The sequence below is a fragment of the Cottoperca gobio genome, chromosome 13 (assembly GCF_900634415.1).
Source record: "Cottoperca gobio chromosome 13, fCotGob3.1, whole genome shotgun sequence".
NCBI lineage: Eukaryota > Metazoa > Chordata > Actinopteri > Perciformes > Bovichtidae > Cottoperca > Cottoperca gobio.
This window is the reverse complement of record NC_041367.1, coordinates 26194767-26215455: the sequence shown is the minus strand read 5'-3', so window position 1 is coordinate 26215455 and position 20689 is coordinate 26194767. Positions and strand designations below refer to the sequence as shown.

At 41.5% G+C, this 20689-nt stretch overlaps 1 protein-coding gene across 5 annotated transcripts in view; it reads right to left on the bottom strand.

The window, feature by feature from the left end:
- Window positions 1-20689, bottom strand: part of LOC115017394 (RNA-binding protein Musashi homolog 2-like) — a 224785-nt gene that overhangs the window by 143944 nt on the left and 60152 nt on the right. For all 5 annotated transcript variants that reach the window (XM_029445784.1, XM_029445782.1, XM_029445786.1 and 2 more), the window contains exon 6: window positions 14364-14456. In XM_029445784.1, coding sequence (XP_029301644.1) covers window positions 14364-14456 — 93 coding nt within the window. The remainder of the gene's footprint in view (window positions 1-14363; window positions 14457-20689) is intronic.

The following is a 20689-nucleotide window of genomic DNA, read 5'->3' as shown; positions in this document are numbered from 1 at the left end:
AATGAAAGCCTGGCCTCTGGTTCCATGCCGATGTCCTGCCGCAGAGCCGTAATAACACTTATAACACTAACGTAATAACACTGCCTAAGAAGGGAAACCCGCAGGACATCGGTAATTGGCGTTCGGTGTCTTTGTTGTGTGTGGATTACATGCTTCTGTCAAAGGCCCTGGCCACCAGGCTGGGGGGGTGGGCTATGGAGTGGGTCATATACCGGGACCAGACCTACTGTGTGCCCGGCAGGTTCATGGTAGACAAGGTCTACCTAATTTGGGATGTCGCCAGCTCTTTGGGCATTAATACTGTTCTGATTTCTCTAGATCAGGAAAAGGCTTTTGACCTGGTTGAGCAAAACTTCCTATGGAAAGTGATGGAGAAGTTTGGGTTCAGCACTGGATTCATAGCTAAGATCAAGGTGTTGTACAGTGAAGTTGAGAGTGTGCTGAAGTTCAATGGTAGTCTGCGTGCTCCTTTTAGAGTGTGTAGAGGGGTCCGGCAAGGCTGTGCTCTGTCAGGAATGCTCTATGTGCTCTCCCTGGAACCTCTCCTCAGGAAAATACGCTCCAACGTACAGGGTCTGTTTTTACCTGGTTTTAGTAGCAGTATTGTTTTATCAGTTTATGCGGATGATGTCATGGATGCAGAAAGCGGACCGTCCCAGGATTTTATACAAACCTCCCCTCAAAAAGCGGACTGTCTGTAACGTTACGATGGTACGATCAAGACAGAAGGAGACTGGGACTCAATAGCACGACTCAGAGGCAGATCAATGGAAATGGATATAGTTTTTACTGAAACCTTGCAGTGGCTATGGTACACGCATAGGCAGTTGATCATACAAAGCATGCAAGGATAATCTAGGAGCAGAGTCGGGTCACGGAAACCGGTTCGGTACACAGGTGGATACTCAGCGTAGCAGCACAGCAGACAAGGATCAGGCAAAGACAGAATCAGGTCACGGAAACAGGGTCAAGGAAGCCGGGGAATCAAACGCTTGGGAGACAGGGAACAGGAAGACGGACTAACGCTAGGACTCTTGACATCAAAGAACAAAGACGAACTGGCAACGAGAGACAAACAAAACACAGACTATATACACCAAGAAGTGAGAGGGAACAACGAGACACAGGTGAGGACACTAACAAACAGATTGGGAACACCTGGGGGTAGGAGGTAGAAACAACAGAGAACAGGTAATTAACAAAATAAAGTCCAAGTCAAAACATAACATAAAACATCTAACGAACAGGCCAAGACCTAATACTGTCGACCTTCAGTGGAGGATTTTACATGGTGCTATCGCTTCCAACGCTTTTATCTCTTTTATCTCCGTTTTGTAATATACGTGGGACTGTCTTCCATGTTTTTACTGAGTGTAAGAGACTCACAGAGTTCTTCTCTCTTTTAACATTGGTTTTTAGTCTTTTTAATGTAGTTTTTACTATGTTTTTATCATGGGAGAAAAACCGATAACGTGAAAAGAAAAGTGTGTATTTCTCATTTACGGGGCGACGGCAAAGCGGCACATTGTGGAGAGACACTTCAGTACGTGTCACAGAAGCTACCACGCTAACTAACTAACTAACTCCCTACCTGCAGCACTGCGGGCAGAACAAGCCGTGAGTTAAAGGCAGCTTTGGGCAGCAGCAGTCTGTTTTCACGAGGCCGGGGAACAAGTCACACAAAGCAACATAAGCTTCATTTAGAGCTGCACATTTTAAATAAAGAAGAAGAAAGCCTTGTCGGACGGAGAGGTCTTGAAAGGTGCAATGATGTTATTGAAAACACTGTTCTAAGACGAGAAGAAAGGTTCCGATGTGATCTCCTCTCTCTCCGATGTTACAAAGTTAGTGGTTTGTACAAACAGGATATGATTTGAAGATGTGACAGTTAATGATTTCTTAATGTTTTTACAGAAGTGATACTTTGTACTAAAATATAACCGGTGTGAGTTTGAACAAAATGCTACAAATGTGCTCATTCATACAAAACTGTCAATAAATATCAGAGATGTGATAACTCTGACTTTCAAATGTTTACCATGGTAAATCATTGTTAATAATCATTGTGAGGAATAATTAACATGTTATCAGACAGTCTCTTCAAATATATGAATATTTATTATGATTATTATTATTATTAATGATAATATTATCATTAAAGGTGAACCGTGCAACTATGTTATTCAGGAAGTTTGTATCAAACAAGTAGCCCTTCGTATTATTCAGTACCCTTGAAGTAGGTCTCGATATCAAAAAGGTTGGTGACGCCTGGTCTACAGGATGGTCACAGCAGACTCTTTACATCTGAGCTGGATTAGGGCTGGGAATGAACAGATGCCAAACTCTCCTCAAATCACCTTCCTCTGTCCACATGTCTCCTCTGTACACACACACACACACACACCACACACACACACACCACACACCACACATCACACACCACACACACACACACACACACACACACACACACACACACACCACACACCACACACACACACACACACACACACACACACACACACACACACACATTAATCCAGGCACTGTATTCCCAGAGGGAACAGAGAGGGCTCTTGAGAGTTATGAAAAACTTGGAATAATTTGTTCCGGAGAAGGTCTCCCGACACTGACGTGAAATTAGAACACTCACCAGCGAATCCGTTCAGCTCACTGAGAGAAGAACATCTGCAGCTGCAGTAGATGGCGAGCAGGATTTTGTCTTCACTTGCTCTGAGCGGACATTAAAATATGCTGCTTTAGTGTTGACATGACATTATGTTGCATTCATTTAAAACTGATAGAATCTTATTCTGTCTGCTTTAACGATCACGATCACTTCATAGAAGCTAAATGTTTTACACAAGCACTATAGCTGCTTAGTTAGCTGAACATGTCAAAGATGCTGGAAACACACAGAACATTCCTAATATGATTTAAATTGAATTCAAATAAGGAAACATCAATCTGTATGAACCTGTGAATGTTTGTGTGTCACTTGACCACATCAAAACCAGGAAGCTCTTGCCACAGTGGGTGACGCCAGTGTAAGTGGAGTGTGACATCTGTTGGCATGGCACTGTGGAAGCAAGGCGCTGAGTGGCCATCAGTCTTAGGCAGATGAGTGCTAGATATTGCCCCAGTTTAAGCGTAAATTAACACAGCTCACACTGGTCAACATGGCTCAATGTACCAGGTAGCAGCCAAGAATCTGCAGTGAGACTAAGACACCCACTGACATACACACATGCTTTATTTCTGTGTGTTTAAAGATTTTATACATGTTTATACATTGTTAGAGAGACAGAGAAAGAGAGAAAGACAGAGAGACACAGAGACACAGAGAGAGACAGAGAGACAGAGAGAGAGAGAGAGAGAGAGAGAGAGAGAGAGAGAGAGAGAGAGAGAGAGAGAGAGACAGAGAGAGACAGGGAGCGAGAGAGAGAGAGAGAGAGAGAGAGAGAGAGAGAGAGAGAGACATGGTTAGTTTAAAGGAGAACTACAGTTTAGTATAACTTGGGCTTTGTTTTAGCTGCTGCCATCAGCTCTATCAGTTAAATATTTTACTCATCTAGATCTGGTACCACATGTAGTCATGTTATCAGACAGTTCGGAGACACATTTCCATGTTAAACTTGGAAAACAGGTGAACAGTAAAAATATTTGGAAAACTGTTCATCATAAAAATGAAGCACAGTTTACTTTGCTCTTCGAACTTTGACCTATGATAGTATAGCTTAAGTATAAAGTATGCTTTTACCATAACTGATAGATATGATGATGCAAGTCAACAGTTTTTCAGTAGCTCCTTCCTCTCTGGTAAAAGCCAATCTTATGGTCTCCACAAAGCAGGCTTTGTGTTATAAGTTTGTAGTGTCCAAGCCCAAGTTTACATACAGCAGAATACATCATCAAGGTTTCTCATAATGACCAAAGTGCCTACAAAGCCACAGAGGCCATTATAAAACTCCTTTTGACTAATAAATTGACTTTGACAGGTTAATTGTTAGAGTCCCTCCTGAACATAACGCTTATTTTTCAATCCTGGCACACTGTGAAAATCAAACGGCCACTGCTCTTTGGTCACAAATCCACCATAGAGAGACCTGTAATAACATGGTATTTTGGGTTATATTTGTAATGTGTTGCTTACTTTAACTATTCTCAAGTCAAACTTGACCTTGCTCCTTTTGTGAAACTAGTTAAAAGCAGCAGTGCATACTATTAAGCTAAAGATAGTACGTCAAATACTGTGTCTGCTTATTATCTTGGTCGAGGAAAACGTCTAAAGACTGGCAACAAGGGATTTCTCACATAGTCTGAAACCTTGGTCACATAAAGGGAAGCAATGAATATACTTGAACATAATTGGCCCTTCTTGAAGTAAAGGGCTATTACAGAGTAGTAAGACAATGAGCAGTTTCAAGTGCCTGGCAATTAGGAAGCAACAATTTGCTGTGCAGCAGCCTTGAAGCCGCAGCCGTACATGATGCTATAGACATGAACTCTTCTCCGTCCTCAAAGTGGGCTTCTGCAGATCAGGGAGAACAGGATATAATGGACTTATCTTCCCTGTTCACTGGCAGAGTGCATGCTATCATTACTGAAAATGAGATTTGCTATGCACTCACTTAAAGATAATTGACCTAGAGACTACTCGAACCAGAGCTCTCCCCCCTGGTTACAAATCAAGGCCTTATTCAGCGGGTCAAATGACGGGCCACAAGAGAGACAGACAGCTCTTGTCCAAATTTACTCTGAGACTGCACCAAAGCGTTGCACTAGTAAAACAACTAAAAAGGGTTTTGCGAAAAGTGTAAAGTAAAATAACAATTGTCAACTGTTTTATTTAACCACCTTGGTGTTACAGACTAATTTGTCAAGCTTGTAGAACTAATGTGCAGCTTAATGGGGAAGATTCTGTTCTCTGATCAGATCTAAATGAAGGTGTGAGCACAGCCAGGCCTTCACCGTAGATTCTCTTCACACTCTTTGCTTCACACTGATTGCCTGAGGAAGTAGAATTTTACATCCTATCGTGGTCCTTTCATTATTGCTTGTGGCAGGAGGGTGTTGATCCACATAGCCAATTTACTGCTCTAAGCACGTCTCAGGATGCATTTCCATTTAAACTGAAACGTTGTCTTAATTCCAACAATGGAAGTATTTTCAGTATCAGCCTGCAATACCAAAGCAACAACTTATTTTACAAATTGTTTATGTTACTAATATGTAAGATCTGATTGGTTCTGTAAACTGACAACATGCGGTGCCAACCACACTTTGTGTGTCACAACAATTACAACCCCTTTACAGGGAAGGCTAGTTGATAAAGATGGTTTTTGAGAAGTGTTTTAAAGCAGTTTACAGACAGCTGATCTAACAGAGGGGGACAGTTCAAGAGGGATGTTGACCCGAAGGGCAAAAGCACACTCTCCCTTGGAATTGAAGAGGGAGTGGGGTATAAATAGGAGACCTTGGCTGGATGATCCGAGTGGCCTAGAGGTGGAATATAGATGCAAGAGTTTGGAAATGTATGAAGGGACAAGACCATGTAGGGCTTTGTATGTAATAAGCAGTGTCTTGAATTATATTCTATTCTTTAAGGGGAGCTAATGAAGGGATGCAAGGATTGGTGTGATGTGGGATCGATGGTTGGCTTTGGTTAGGAGCCTGGCTGCAGCATTTTTCACGAGTTGCAGGCAGGACAGGGCTGCTTGGCTGAGTCAAAAGAAATGGGTATTGAAGTATAGGAATGAACAAGTAGGGTATGGATTTGTAATTATAGTTCTCTGGTTAATAGCATTGATTTGATTTTTGTGATGAACAAGCTTGTTTTTGTGAAGGTCAAAGTTCAAATTACACACAGGTTTCTTGTGTAGGGTTTAACATTGGTGTCATAAACAGTGAATTTAAGTTATTTCTCCAAGTTCCTATTGCCTGCAAAAAATAGAGCTGTGTGTTTTTAATGTAACGTGGTGAGAGATGCAGTTGAACTGATTAACCAGGTTGTCTAAAGCTAACATGAATTAAAAGAAAAAGTATGGAGACCAAGGATTGAACTGTGCGGAACTCCATATAGTATAGGGGCAGATGAAACTGCATGTGTGATAGTTAGGACGAGAATCAATTGAGAGCAGAGCCCAGGACATATTTTCATTATCTGTGTAGCGTGAGTTCCTTTTAATTAATTATTAATTATTATTAATTTGGTAGAATGCCTGCATTTAACTTTGGACATCGGAACTGAAAGTTTAACTTTAAATAACAAAGGTTAACATAATGTTACAAATATGGGGCAATACTCTTTGTCAAAGAGAATTTGATAGAAAAATTAATTTATGTAGTCTCATAATCTGAAGTTATTAAATTTAGTTCACTTGGTGTACAGAGGCGTAATTTACTTTAGACATACAAAAGCACGTAATCAGGTTCTTTATAAATATAGGATTTATTTACTACTAAAGATACAAACACTACTGAATGACGGTAATGAATGGTGAATGAATAACTTGCAGGTTACACAATTATTTTTATTATTTTTGAGAATGGACAGATCTGAAGAGTACGACAGTGGTTATCAACTCGTTAAGTCAACCCAGGGTTTCTCAGTCTGGCTATGAGCGTGTTTAAGTAAAATGGGCGGGCTTTGCATCATATGACCGATCACAAACAAGGACGAGTGTACTGTCAGCAGAGCGGCGTATTGCACAAATGAAGAGCAAACTAGAATATTAGACAAATACAAAGAAGTTAAACACATAATCCAGGCTAAAAGCAACACAGCTGCAGCTGCTAAATGTAAAAAACAGCTGGTCAAAAAAATCCCTGACTGGTTTATAATATCACTACCTTATCTAAGGCACGAATACATTTGACAATAATTAAATCTGTGTATTCCGTTGAATTAATTTTTTGCTTATTATGTATTGTTATGGAATAATAATAATAATAATAATAATAATAATAATAATAATAATAATAAATTGTATTTATAAAGCACCTTTCAAAGCTAAAAGCAATCTCAAGGCGCTAAAATGCAGGACAGCAACAAAACAACAACAACAGACATAAGATTTTACGGAAAGGCTTTTTTGAAAAGAAAGGTTTTTAGGCTCTTCTTGAAGGAGTCGGTGGCCTGTGGAGCCCTCAGGTGTTCTGGGAGGGAATTCCACAGGTAAGGAGCGGCTGAGCAGAAGGCCAGATCGCCCATGGTGCGGAGCTTGGTCCTGGGGGGGTGGAGTAAAGTTTTTTTTAGAGAAGCGGAGGTTGCGTGTGGAGGTTTGTTGGGGGAGGAGTTCCTTGAGGTACGGAGGAGCATTTCCATGTATGCACTGATGGGTGAGTAGGGAGATTTTGTACTCAATCCTGAATGCGACAGGAAGCCAGTGGAGGGAGTGGAGAATGGGTGTAATGTGGTTATATCTTTGCACCCTCATCAGGATCCAAGCGGCGCTGTTGGAGCAGCAGTCAGATCCAGGACGATGAGAAGAGATGGGGAGCCAGCGTCAGCCGCCATCAGCAGGTCGTTTGTGACTGAACTGATGACACCTTGTGACCAACAGACACGTGGCACCCAAATAAATGATGATGGGGTTTCAGATACATCAAGGAAGAGGCTTGCAAGGGAAACCTTTCGTTCTTAATGGACAGGTTGTACTCCAGCTGATGTTCAGATATCTGGAACCATTGGAATGCAGGAAATGTCACGATGTACATTTCTGCAAGTCATCAGAGGCTTGCTGACTTACTTTGTGCACCTCACAGCTTCAGTGGTAATCTGTCTGCTTTTTCAAATTATAGCAATACTAAACAGCAGTATCGCAGTGGGGGAGGCTCGCTAGTAAAGGATTACCTTGAGGAAAATCCCAGAGTTTCCCAGAGAGTGATCCACAGCTCTCATTTCTCTTTGCAGCTGTCTTTTTATTTACTGCATAGCAGCAAATGATCAAATGAACATTAAGTATCACAAGCAGGAGACCTGAGAAGACATTGTTTGCTTTGATTATGGGTTCTTTGGTGCAGGTGATGATACTCATCATACCCCTAATCACAGTGAAGAAGGCTTTCTGGATGCTGGATGTCAATAGCAGAAGCTATACTACTAAAGTACTAGCACAGCTAAATCTAGAAAGCTGTATTTCAGCTTTAAATTATGAAAGAAATAAAGGCTGCAAAGACAAATGTAGGGTTTGCCTGACAATTCTAAACATGTTGCATTAAACTTCATCTTCTCTCTGTATATCCATGTGTGGTAGCTGTTGCAAGTGAGGAGGGAAAGAAACAACATGGAGAAATGTGTTTAATTAGCCTTGTTAGCTAGCATTCAGTAACATATGAAATAAAGCAATACATCGCATTGTTCTTAGGTTGGGTTTGTGTCTGAAATGTGTCAGGATCAGCAGGGTCCTGACAATGCAGGTATACAAAATGCATCACTTAAGTTTATTAGCACTAACCAAAATAATTTCTTTAGTTGGTTCTCAAATGAGACAGCCTCTCCTATAAATGATCTAGACATTTGAAGAAGTTTCCCATCAGTAACAGCAGATTACAACCTGTCTCAACTGTGATATTATTCAAGAGATTCACCCTTCCCATCAGAGTCAGTCCTCTCTGCGCTCACTCCAGGACTCCAGGCAATTAGAAAGAACTGCCATTAGTGGGATAGATTGACTTTCCAAAATGTTGAGTGAGAAGCCACCATTTAATCAAGCAGCAAATGACCTGATTAAAAAAAAAAAAAACAGAGAGCAGGTAGAGGGCAAACATTTTCGTTCCACCCATGAGTCATGCTAATGTGCAAAGAATTAAAGTGGATTGTGCCCTGAAGAAATGTTGTTTGAGGAAGGTCAGGTGAATACAGTATATCTCAAAAGTGAGTACACCCTTTAGATTTTTGCAAATATTCTGTTATATCCTTTCAGGGGATAACATTATCCTACTGAAACTTTGATATAACTTAAAGTAGTCAGTGTGCTGCTTGAATAACAGTATAGATTTATTGTCCTTTGAAAATTACTCAGTACACAGCTGTTAATGTCTAAACAGCTGGCAACAAAAGTGAGTACACCCCATAGTGAACATGTCTAAATTGTGCCCAAAGTGTCAATATTTTGTGTGACCACCATTGTTATCTAGCACTGCTTTAACCCTCCTGGGCATGGAATTCACCAGAGCTGCACAGGTTGCTTCTGGAATCTTCTTCCACTCCTCCACGACGACATCACGGAGCGCACGGATGTTGGACACCTTGCACTCCTCCACCTTCCTCTTGAGGATGCCCCACATGTGCTCAATTGGGTTTAGGTCTGGAGACATACTTGGCCAGTCCATCACCTTAACCTTCAGCTTCTTCAGCAAGGCCGTTGTCATCTTGGAGGTGTGTTTAGGGTCATTATCATGTTGGAAAACTGCCCTACGGCCCAGTTTCCGAAGAGAGGGGATCATGCTCTGCTGCAGGATGTCACAGTATATATTGGAATTCATGTGTCCCTCAATGAAATGCAGCTCCCCAGTGCCGGCAGCACTCATGCAGCCCCAGACCATGATGCTGCCACCACCATGCTTGACTGTAGGCAAAACACATTTGTCTTGGTACTCCTCACCAGGGTGCCGCCACACACACCGGACACCATCTGACCCAAACAGGTTTATTTTGGTCTCATCAGACCACAGGACATGGTTCCAGTAACTCATGTTCTTGGATTCATTGTCTTCAGCAAACTGTTTGCGGGCTTTCTTATGCATCGGTTTCAGAAGGGGCTTCTGTCTGGGGCGACGGCCATACAAACCGATTTGATGAAGTGTGCGGCGTATGGTCTGGGCACTGACAGGCTGACATCCCACTTCTGCAACCTCTGCAGCAATGCTGGAAGCACTCGCACGTCTATTTTTGGAAACCAACCTCTGGATATGACGCTGAGCACGTGGACTCAACTTCTTTGGTCGACCCTGGCGAGGCCTGTTCCGAGTGGAACCTGTCCTGGAAAACCGCTGTATGATCTTAGCCACTGTGCTGCAACTCATTTTCATGGTGTTGGCAATCTTCTTATAGCCAAGGCCATCTTTGTGAAGCGCAATAATCCTTTTTTTCAGCCGCTCAGAGAGTTCCTTGCCATGAGGTGCCATGTTGTCCAGCATTCAGAGAGAATTGTGCCCAAAACACCAAATTTAACAGCCCTGCTTATCATTTACACCTGAATCCTTGTAACACTAACGAGTCACATGACACCAGGGCGGGAAAACAACATCATTGGGCACAATTAGGACATGTTCACTATGGGGTGTACTCACTTTTGTTGCCAGCTGTTTAGACATTAACAGCTGTGTACTGAGTAATTTTCAAAGGACAATAAATCTATACTGTTATTCAAGCAGCACACTGACTACTTTAAGTTATATCAAAGTTTCAGTAGGATAATGTTATCCCCTGAAAGGATATAACAGAATATTTGCAAAAATCTAAAGGGTGTACTCACTTTTGAGATATACTGTACCAGACTGAATGAAGCAAAGCCCATCACAACCCCAGAAGGCCTTTCAATACAATGAACTGGTCCCAGATAAGAAGGCAAGGTAGAAGTGCTTCACTCTGTTACAAAGAACGACTAAGCCAAGAAAAAGCTGACCTTTTCTCAAGGTGAAATGTTACCCTGCCCCTTACCTCAGAGTCCGCCACCAAACAACTGAAAATTAAACTGTTTGTCTTGTTCTAACCCGTTCCACTCTGACTGCCTTTACTCATAGTGGCAAATGCTTCTGTTGGCTTTCATGTGCGCGTGTTGTAAGAGCTTCTTCAGCAGTAGTAAAGTGACTGACATCAGAGCTGAAAAGCAGCTCCAGTAGCTGGGGGGCTGTCTGTAGGCTGCAGCACAAACCAGCCTAACACGTCATTTAGCCGGCAGCTGAGAGGGAGACAGATCTTCCAGTGCTCTAAACAAGTCAAATAAGATATTTTAACCTTGTATTACCTTGCATCAGAGAACCACAAAGGTATGCAGATTGTGGGTACATGGCTATGCAGGAGCAGAAACTGAGAGCAAGCTGTTATGGTTTGGCCTGGAGGGTCCTGCAGACTTGCCAAAGGTGATATCAGGAGACAAGAGGCACTGAAGCAGTTAGCTTTCACATAACAATTTTCTGGCCAAGTAGCCTATTCTTAAGGAGCTCTACATTGTTCCACATGGCTACATCATGCATTGACATCTTCCGCTCTTGAGACAAATACAGTTTTTTAGAGCCCTTGCTTGTGATTTGGAACTGTGGGGCACAGACAAAATGTCTGCTTGCTGTATTTAACGCTCTAATAAAAAGTATAGTGAGAAATATCACGTGGATTGATTACAATTGGAAGCTGAGAGGCCCATATCACTCACTGTCATCCAACTCTTAATGCCAGTGAGGCAGTCCTCCAAAAAATGTAAGCATTAGCTGTTTGTTCAAATGACTAAACACGACCTATGTTCATGGTCACCTGACAAGGACCTTCAGCAGCTGTGTGGATTATAACTCTTGTTTACCATGGAATGTGTCATTGTTACAGAGGTCAGCATGGATGGATGGGTCAACAAGGAGTGTGACTTCGACATGAAAGATCACTGTTCATTTCCTGCTCCCTACCAACAGTCAAAGCTGTTTCTTGTAACCATGACGGCAATTGTTCCCTAACATTAATCAAAGTACATATTATTAAAACCATGGCAACAAAGGTTTCCTAACATTAATAAAGTAGTTATTTTGATGCACACATTTCCCCTAACTCTAAAAGAGCAGACTTTGTGCTGAAACCTAACCAAACCTTAACCACATATATAGTACAGATATACTTGTAATGGTCAAATTTAATGGTTTTGGACCATGGTTTTGGCATTAATCATAAAGGGAGCAGTGTCTCAGGAGGTTCAGAGGGTTGTCCATTAACTGCAGTTGACGTTTTGATCCTTGTTTCTATAAATGCAGTTAATTTACCCATTATCACAAAAGTTACCACAGTTAATTTCTTGTATGATTTACAGCAGCCTTGAAAGTTGATCGAGACAACAAGCACAATAACTTTGCCCTTCCTTTGATTGATTTATTTATTTCACTTAAGCTCCATTCTGCACACCGTTCTTATCCTTAAACCAATTCTCATGAAAACCTGTGCAAAACTAACCATTGTTTGCCAAATCCTGAGAGAAATGTATGTTTAACCTTCACTGCAAAATTCACCATCAGTCAATAGCACTGGAACTTTTAAAAATAACGCAAAACAGTGAGAACTCTTATGTGCATTGAAGACATACTTAGAAATGTAGGTGGTCTCATGACAGCATTAATCCTGTGGACTGGAGAGCAGTTGTGTCTCCTCTTTCATCCCTCACTGACCTTCTCTGATTTGTTCCATCTCATTTCCACAGAGAGAAACTGAGCCACTTGAGTATTTCAACCTCATTTAAACAATTTCATATACTGCTGTTATTTGGAGTTTATACTGGTCTGTCCAAAAGGTATTTCACAGTTGAAAAGCAGGAAGAGCAGATATAGTGTATGCTAGAAGTCTTTTTCCTTCACCTAATGAAGGCTGTGCAGAGTTAGAGATGAATCCATAGGATGATTCACGTGATGGGTTCTTTAGGGATACTGCCATTACTGCAGTGGCAAAGATTAGCTCACAATTAAAGTACATATTAATGGATGACAGTCTGTTTTCACCCTCTGCAACAGATGAAAGTACAACAAGAAGGTTATTCAGCTTTAAAGTCAATGTTACCATGGATGTACAAGTGTGTAGTAATTTAGCCCCGCAAGCATCAGTTTCATACTTAATCGGCTATCACATGATTCATTATAAATGAACAGAGTTCCAATCCAATTGCATTCTATTCAGATTAATTACATCATTCAATACTTTTCTGAATCTGGAGTGAAATAATCGAATTAACTGCCAGGAAGTAATGTTAGATTTGAATGAGCATTTCATGGACACTAATTAAATGAGTTTCCCCATCCTACAATCTGAGGTGAACAGACACAGTGTAACCCGCATATTATATAACATATCATAATCCTGGGAAATACAAATTCCATCATTATTAACAAAGTTATATTTTTTAACTGGTATCTGACCACTGTCAAAGTCAGTAGATCGGGCTAAATGCTTTCAAACATTTATTAACGGCGCTGATGGCAAAGTGATGAGAAGTTAAAGCAGGTTGTGGACAACACTCCCCCCAGCCTATTGGCCTACACTTCAGTAATCACTAATCTAACGGCCTGGATAGGAATCTTACTTTAAGCTCACATGTCAAGTCCACTCTCTCTGGTCTGGTTTCATCAGGACTGTATGCTGGTAAAAGGTTTCTGCTCATTGATCACAAAATCTCAGCTAGCAATGACCACATAAAGTGTACAGAGCGGATGAAAGTCAACAAAGAATGGCGAAAGAAAATATAGATCAATCTAACAATACTGTTGTGTGTGTTTGGAAAGGACGTACTAAACATGTATTTGGCCTGGGATCAATACCTGCAGAATGAGGAGAATACTGTGCTCTTTAGAAACAGATAGATTGAAAATAAAAATGAAAAGCACCTGCAAAGCTAAAATAACACATTTTGAAACAGTCCATCTATAATAGAGGATTTTAAAGTTGTCTTAGACTAAATAGGTTGCATCACTGCTATGCTGAATCATTCAGTTGGAACTGACTTAGCTACTTTAATGTTCTGCCACAGTGACTGGCCCTAGTTTAACCTAGAACTGATTAGCTCAGCATCTAGGAATAAATTAGCAAACTAAATAAATAAATAAATAATTAAAAGGCTTGAGCAGCTGCCATCTCAATTAAGGTGACTCAGCGTTTGGCCCAGGAGGAGGAAATGGCGTCTCGTCTGATCACCAAGGTGAAATTATTCGCCATTGCTCTCACTCTCACTTAAATCTGCCTTCAGGTACCCAGGGAACCAAGGCGCACACACACACACAGACACACACACACACACACACAGACACACACACACACACACACACACACTGAATATGTGGGATGTTTTGGGGGGTGGAGCTAGGCTAGCAGTTTCTCTCTGCTGCCAGTCTTTGTGCTAGGCTAAACTGAACAAGTCTTGGCCCTCTCTCTGCACAGAGATGAAACTGATTTGCGTCTTCTCCTCATGTGACTCTGTATGACACTACTGTTATGTGGGCAGGCTACACACATGTCATCAGACTGCTGTCCAGGTCCACTCTCAGAAGCAGCACCTCAGAACTCACACAGCAGCAGTAAACTCAACCTGCTTTGAACCTTCAAAAGACACACCTCACAAGCCCTCACACACAAACACAGAGCAGCACGCACGAGAAAACACTCCAAATGGTCCTACCTTGCCAAACTGTTCAAAATATTGCTTCACATCTTCAATTACTGTGTTGGCTGATAATCCTCCAACAAATATTTTCTTTGTTCTTGTGACCATCTGGAAGAGAGGAAGAGACACAGAGAGAAAGAGAATGACGGAGGTTAGCAACATTTCACACAACAAGATAAAGACTATTAAACGTGTGTGTGTGTGTGTGTGTGTGTGTGTGTGTGTGTGTGTGTGTGTGTGTGTGTGTGTGCGTATGCGTGAAAGAGAGTGCATGAAGCAGGATTCCACAAACAAAAGCCAAATCTTTGCCAGTTGCAGACACTTGACATGGCGGCGGCACCAAGCAAGTGGCCAGTTGATATAAATAAGAATATGTGACTGCGCTCACATCACTGATCACATCATTTAAACACTGCTTTCAAGATTTATCTGTCATTGAGAAAGACATGAACCTGTTCTCCAGCCTGATGTGGAAGGAGCACAGGACGACGTACAGAGCTTATTGAGATGCAATGTAATGATCCTCTGTGAAGTCTCCACCAGCAGCTCCCACTGTCAGACAATACAATGTCCTATTTGTCAGCATCAACGCTCAGGAACACTCAACAAAAACAGCATTTCCATCACATTCACTCCCCAGAGCTGTACCCGGGAATGTGCGCTATGTGCTACTGATTGAACTGCTGTCTATGTTGTGTTCGCTTTAAGACAACATCATCAAGACATGAGTGTCTTTCATTGTCAAATGAAAAAAAAGATGTAGAAAAATGTGATGATGCTAAGAAAAGAAAGGTATCATTCGGTATGATATTGGCATCTTTATTAAAACATTTTAAAGATGGCAGTCGTATCATTTAGAATATTTGTTGTTTCCATGTCAGTGTGAGTTGCTTTGAAACAACTCTTACACCAATTGAAGAGAAAACACTGCATTTAGGAAAATGACATGTTAATATCCACTCAACCCGTTTTAATCCATTCTGCAGAGGTTTCCTTCACCTGTTTTTTAAAAGGACAGTCGAAGAGGGAACATCAATAACTGGCTGCTCCACTGGAATAACAACTGTTGACACATCATGTGATCAGGGCTGACAGAGTGATGGTCAGAGGTCACAGCAAAGTACACCTGAGCTGTGTGGTGAGGACAGTAGGAAGTAGAGAACACAGCTCTTCTAGTCCACTGTCTGTCTTTGCTTGTGCAGGGCATTAAGGGCAGTCATATTTCACTGCTGAGAAACACTATTAGCTCATTTGGTGGCTAATACCAGTGTTGGAGCCAGACACCATTCATCTTAATGATGAGAAGAGCCATCACTACTATTATGACTGAAGCTACAATAAATACCCAACTGGAGAGTTAGTAGTGTGTGAGGAAGGTGAGGAAATGAATTAAAGTTCTCCATATTGCATCAGGCTGACTAGTGTCTCACAGTCACCATGGGACAAATATATGGGAAGCCTTTTACAACCTTGATGTAATTACCAGCACAGGGACTGTCAGTGAGCAGGAGGGTTGTTTCTCTTCTACTTCTGTCCTGCACACTCTCTCTCTGACCTGCTGCGAGACTGGAATATAATAATGGACTAACATCTGATAAGTAACAAAGTAAAAGCTCTTTCTCATCACCCATACTTATGTACTCCACGTATAGCCTTAATCCTAGTAAGACTGCCCTCAGCAGCCCTACAGCTTGCCTCCATGGTACAATTTTAAGTTCAAAAGAAACATGATGTCTGGATTGTATTTGCTGAACTTACTAATAAACTTCCACTAAAACATGCTGGGAAATGTTATTTTCCCATTGAAGCCCTGCCTCCTTAAGTGGTGAGGTAAACAGGTATTATTGCATCATCAGTCGCCAGATTTCCTGTTGCTCTGTCTCCTATATATTAATAAATGTTATTTTCATTGGCATAATTGTTTCCAGTCAAGGAAATGTATTGTTCTTGGCCATAAGTAATGTAGAGGTTGTCATAGTTGTTGGCATAGAAACGTACTGATATGTTCCATTTGAACATTTTCCAAATGAGATACTTTCATTAAAAATGTTATCCAGGCGGCATTACATCTCTTTCAAGATGTATTTACTGCAGTAGCATATATGTAAACAATATATTCAGCTACACTGTGCAGCCCTTTGTATATAAATGTGCGTGTATGCACATGATTACAAAAACATATTTGCAAAAATTAACTGCAATTGACATTACTGCTGACTCAGATGATCATTACAGATGTGTTGATACTGACTTTACCTTTTTTTAAATGATCTGTCCTTTTTCATTTTCATATGCAGTACCAGTCAAAAGTGTGGACACACCTTCTCGTTCCAAAATTTTGACTGGTCCTGTATATTTACTTACAATAAATCTGAATTATAGAAATACAATTGTGAGGGATTTACTGTTCATGCTGTAGATGCTTAGCTGAGTCTCGAATGTTGAGAATCATAAACTGGGGATTGACCAACACATGACTTAGTACTGTATCTTTAAAAGTCATTGGTATATTTCAATTACATTCCCTGAGCAGATTTAGCATGGGGTTTAACAACATGTGCTAGATCCTCTCAGAGCAGGTTGGGATGACGTCGCTGAAGCTGCTGTAAAGGTCCATGCAAGTAGTGCCAGTGACAGTGAGCGGCTGCCTGGTAGTACAGGGGGAGGGTTGCTGAGCTACCACGGCTGAGGATGCCAGCTCAAATTCAAGATTCAAGATTCCAAAACTTTATTGTAGGCACAAAAGCTACAGCATATGTAACATGCAGTTTACTTAAGACATAAAAAAGGCATAAAGAAATAAAAAAGTGTGCAATGTGAGGATTAAGAGTCATGAAGTTTCTTATCTAGTTCTCAGTCTTAGCATATAATGAGTTCTTAAAAAATAAAGTCATTTCTTAGCAGCCAGTGACAAATTCATGTTTCACTTCAAACTTAATGACAATGTGTTTCTTTTGACTGACATCTGCTTTAGATGCAATGCCTGTTAATGAAAGCACACCTGAACACTGAGTGAGGCTGAAACAAAAGAGGCTTTTATTTTGAAGTCTTCAGAAGTCTGATGCTTACAACATGTGTACATTCTGACTGTGGCTGTTCCTTTCCCGTCTCCCATCAACACTAAGCTTTGGATTCTTCAACCATGGACATGATCATTTTCTAACCCGAAGCAAGTCGTTTCTGTGCATAAACTTAACCAAACCTTTACCATAGCCGCTGCAGATCAGGAAAGATTTATATTAATAATCTGTCATTTTCAATAGAACATTTTGAAAGGCACTGACAGATGGTGATGTTCTGCCTGTAGAAAACACAACGGTAAAGACAAACAAGCCATTTCAGAAGTTTAGTTTGGCCGACTTGTTCAAATGCTCCTGACTGCACCAAAAAGCTCCAGCTCGACTGTTTGACGTTATTCATTTTGGTCTTTAAATTTCCTCTCAATTGTTTAGAGCAAACCGTTCCATGCAAGATGGCAACAGAAATATTTAAAGCTGAGGCACCTTGTTTTTTAAAGCTTTACCATTCCATTTAATGGAAACTAGACTAGATGCCTTGTGTATCATAGTTCTTAAAGATCAGGCTGATTTGGTATCTTTGGATATTTTAACCCCGTCTACTATGCTACTTGTTGCTCTGAAGACACTGAAAAACTGTTGCCACAAGCAGACATCGGTGCATTCCCACAGTGGGTCTATGAATATAAAAGGTGTTCCCAGGAGGCAGGTGAAGATATAAGAAAAGCACACAGCATCGAGCAGTGATGGAGAGAAGGTGTTTTTGTTTTTTTCTGCTGAGACGACGAGCTCTAAAGGTAAAACAGGAGATCAGGTGAGGAGAGGAGGTGGGGGAGGGGTTAGTACTCCTCCTGCTGATGCTGCCGTTTTGGCCTCAGTCAACTTCCATTATGGCCGAACTCCATCATTCTTCCCTCTCCGACTCCATCCCCATGTCTCCTGTGCTTATGTCTTCCCATGCTTCTTTTAGAATGTCAGCTGTCATTGCTGTCCATGAAAGATGCTCCCCCACCCACCCGTCCACCCACAAACACTCACACCTCAAATGCTGGCTGTTCAGGCTGTGAAGTGCTGATAAAAGGCTGACTACAATAGGAGGGGAACAGGTGGGCCATTTCCACAGAGCATCAGGCAGTGGAAGAAAGGGTGGTTTGTCATTGAGCAGAGAGGCGGGCTGAGCCCAGCCACCTCCAGACCACGTTATGGTTATCTGTCCCCCAGTGATAATGCACAGGTCTCCAGAGATGTGGCACATGTATGGCAAACGGCTGAGTCAAAGCATAAAGGCAGCCTCTCAGCGTGGAGAGCAGAAGAGGAGAGTAAGACGATGGAATACTAATGAATGAAGAGAATACAACCACAGGGGATGAAATGTTAACTGACATTTCCATTAACACAAGAAGAAATCTCTGGAGAGAAAAGACTCTGGTTTGATGTTTTCCATGTCTCACTGCAGCATCTTCTGGACTAAAATGCTGATTTACTCAGGAGAAACTTTGAAATGTTTTTGTTTGCAGATCATTGTTTATCTGCAGGTTCAGGATTCAAAATCCACTACACAACCATACAGTTAAATGAAGCAGACAATGTCGTTATTCCATGGGTTACACTGGAATGTGGAACATGAGCTGAACAGAACCCAAATCAAGGGCCAAGGGTGGCTGAAGTCATGACTCATCATAACATCATTACAGCTCTAAGGTCATACAGGGTTAGATATAGAGAAATAAAGACAACTGGATACAGTGTTGGAGGCGGGGCCTTCATTCCTATGTAAGTTGCTGAATGTGGCATGAAGCTAAAAAAGTGTAACTTCTGCGTATAACAGATCCGGGATCTTCCATCTGTAGGGCCCAAAGAGCAGCACACTTATGTTTCCATTAACTCCTCTCAAAACTGCTCAGTCTCCGCTCTGGAGTCGGCTATTAGTGAATTGTACAACTTTATATAGAATAATACATTATACAATATAATAAATATATGTATTTGGTGTGCAATATGTGCAGCGCTGGCTGGTCCGAGTCACTGCCTGTGGTCTCCACTGCTGTGATGGCAGTAAGTATGAATGAGCCTGAAGCGCTCTGCTTTGCAGCTGGGTGGGATGAGCTGGTGGCTGAATGAGCTGCACATCTGCCACAAGTCATCGCAGAGGATGAGAGGGGTTATCCTTCATCTTCCTCTCCACCACTGAGACCAGGCCAGTTCCAGCCCCACCACAGAGCTCTACCAGCTTGTTGAGTCTACTGGTCATGGCATCAAGGATGGTGGGGTTCATACCACCTCCTCCACTTCCTGTCCCTGGATAATAACCTGGACATGTTTCAGAAATCCAACTGTCACAATCATCACTACTGATATGTGTCGTTGTGCATTGTGCAGTGGACTGACTTGTAATGGGGTGTTTTTGGTGTCCTAATCTCATTTTGGCCTTCCTGTATTTTAACATGAAGTTCCATGATTGTACCCTTCGGTCCATTTCTGCTGTAAAGACATTGAGAGATTCTGTCCACAATGTATCTACTGTCAGACAGCAAAGCACAGCGGACCAACTGGACTATGTGCTGACTGAAGGTGGCAGACGCACTATAGAAACTAGCTGAACAACATTCAGGCTACAAACAACCCTGAATACAACAGACTGACCCTTTACCACAGAGGTACATACCCTCTCCATTCAGAACACATATACTGTTTATCTGTTCTCAAACACATTTCTTTGTGTGTAAATGTTTTTTAATAATGAACTCTTTTCACTGACTTTTCCAAAGTGAATAAAATCCTTAATTCTCATGTTATTGAAAACTGATTTTTCACTCGCTGTGGCGTCTTCCTTTTTAGATGGTTGGGAAGTTGTGTTGTCAGCTGGCAGTAACAGGATATGTGACTGGTGTGAGCTGCAGCCTGGGGAGGGACAGGGCTGGTAATAAGTAAAAGGAGTGGCAAGTCTTTCATATCCTTCTTCATGCAGGCAGTGAGGGAGATCTAATTAAGATTGTTCATTAGATGAGTCTCTCCAATACAAGGATGCTTATCAATGTATGCTTCATCCAGCAACAAAACAACCTAAACTCTCCCGGAGGTCAGGCCTGAATCTCTCCAACACACCGTTTCTGAGCTCATCAATTATTATTCTCTATTTTCTTGTCAGCCAGAGGGTTACACAAGACAGGCGGAAACTCTTGGAATTACAAACACTTCAAATGCTTAAGAATGTTCACAATCATCATAGGGCAAGTAACACTTATTTGCACAGGAACTTTCAACAACAAGGCCAAAAACGCCATAAAAAGCCATAAGGACAACAACCCTTCTCCATAAAAATGA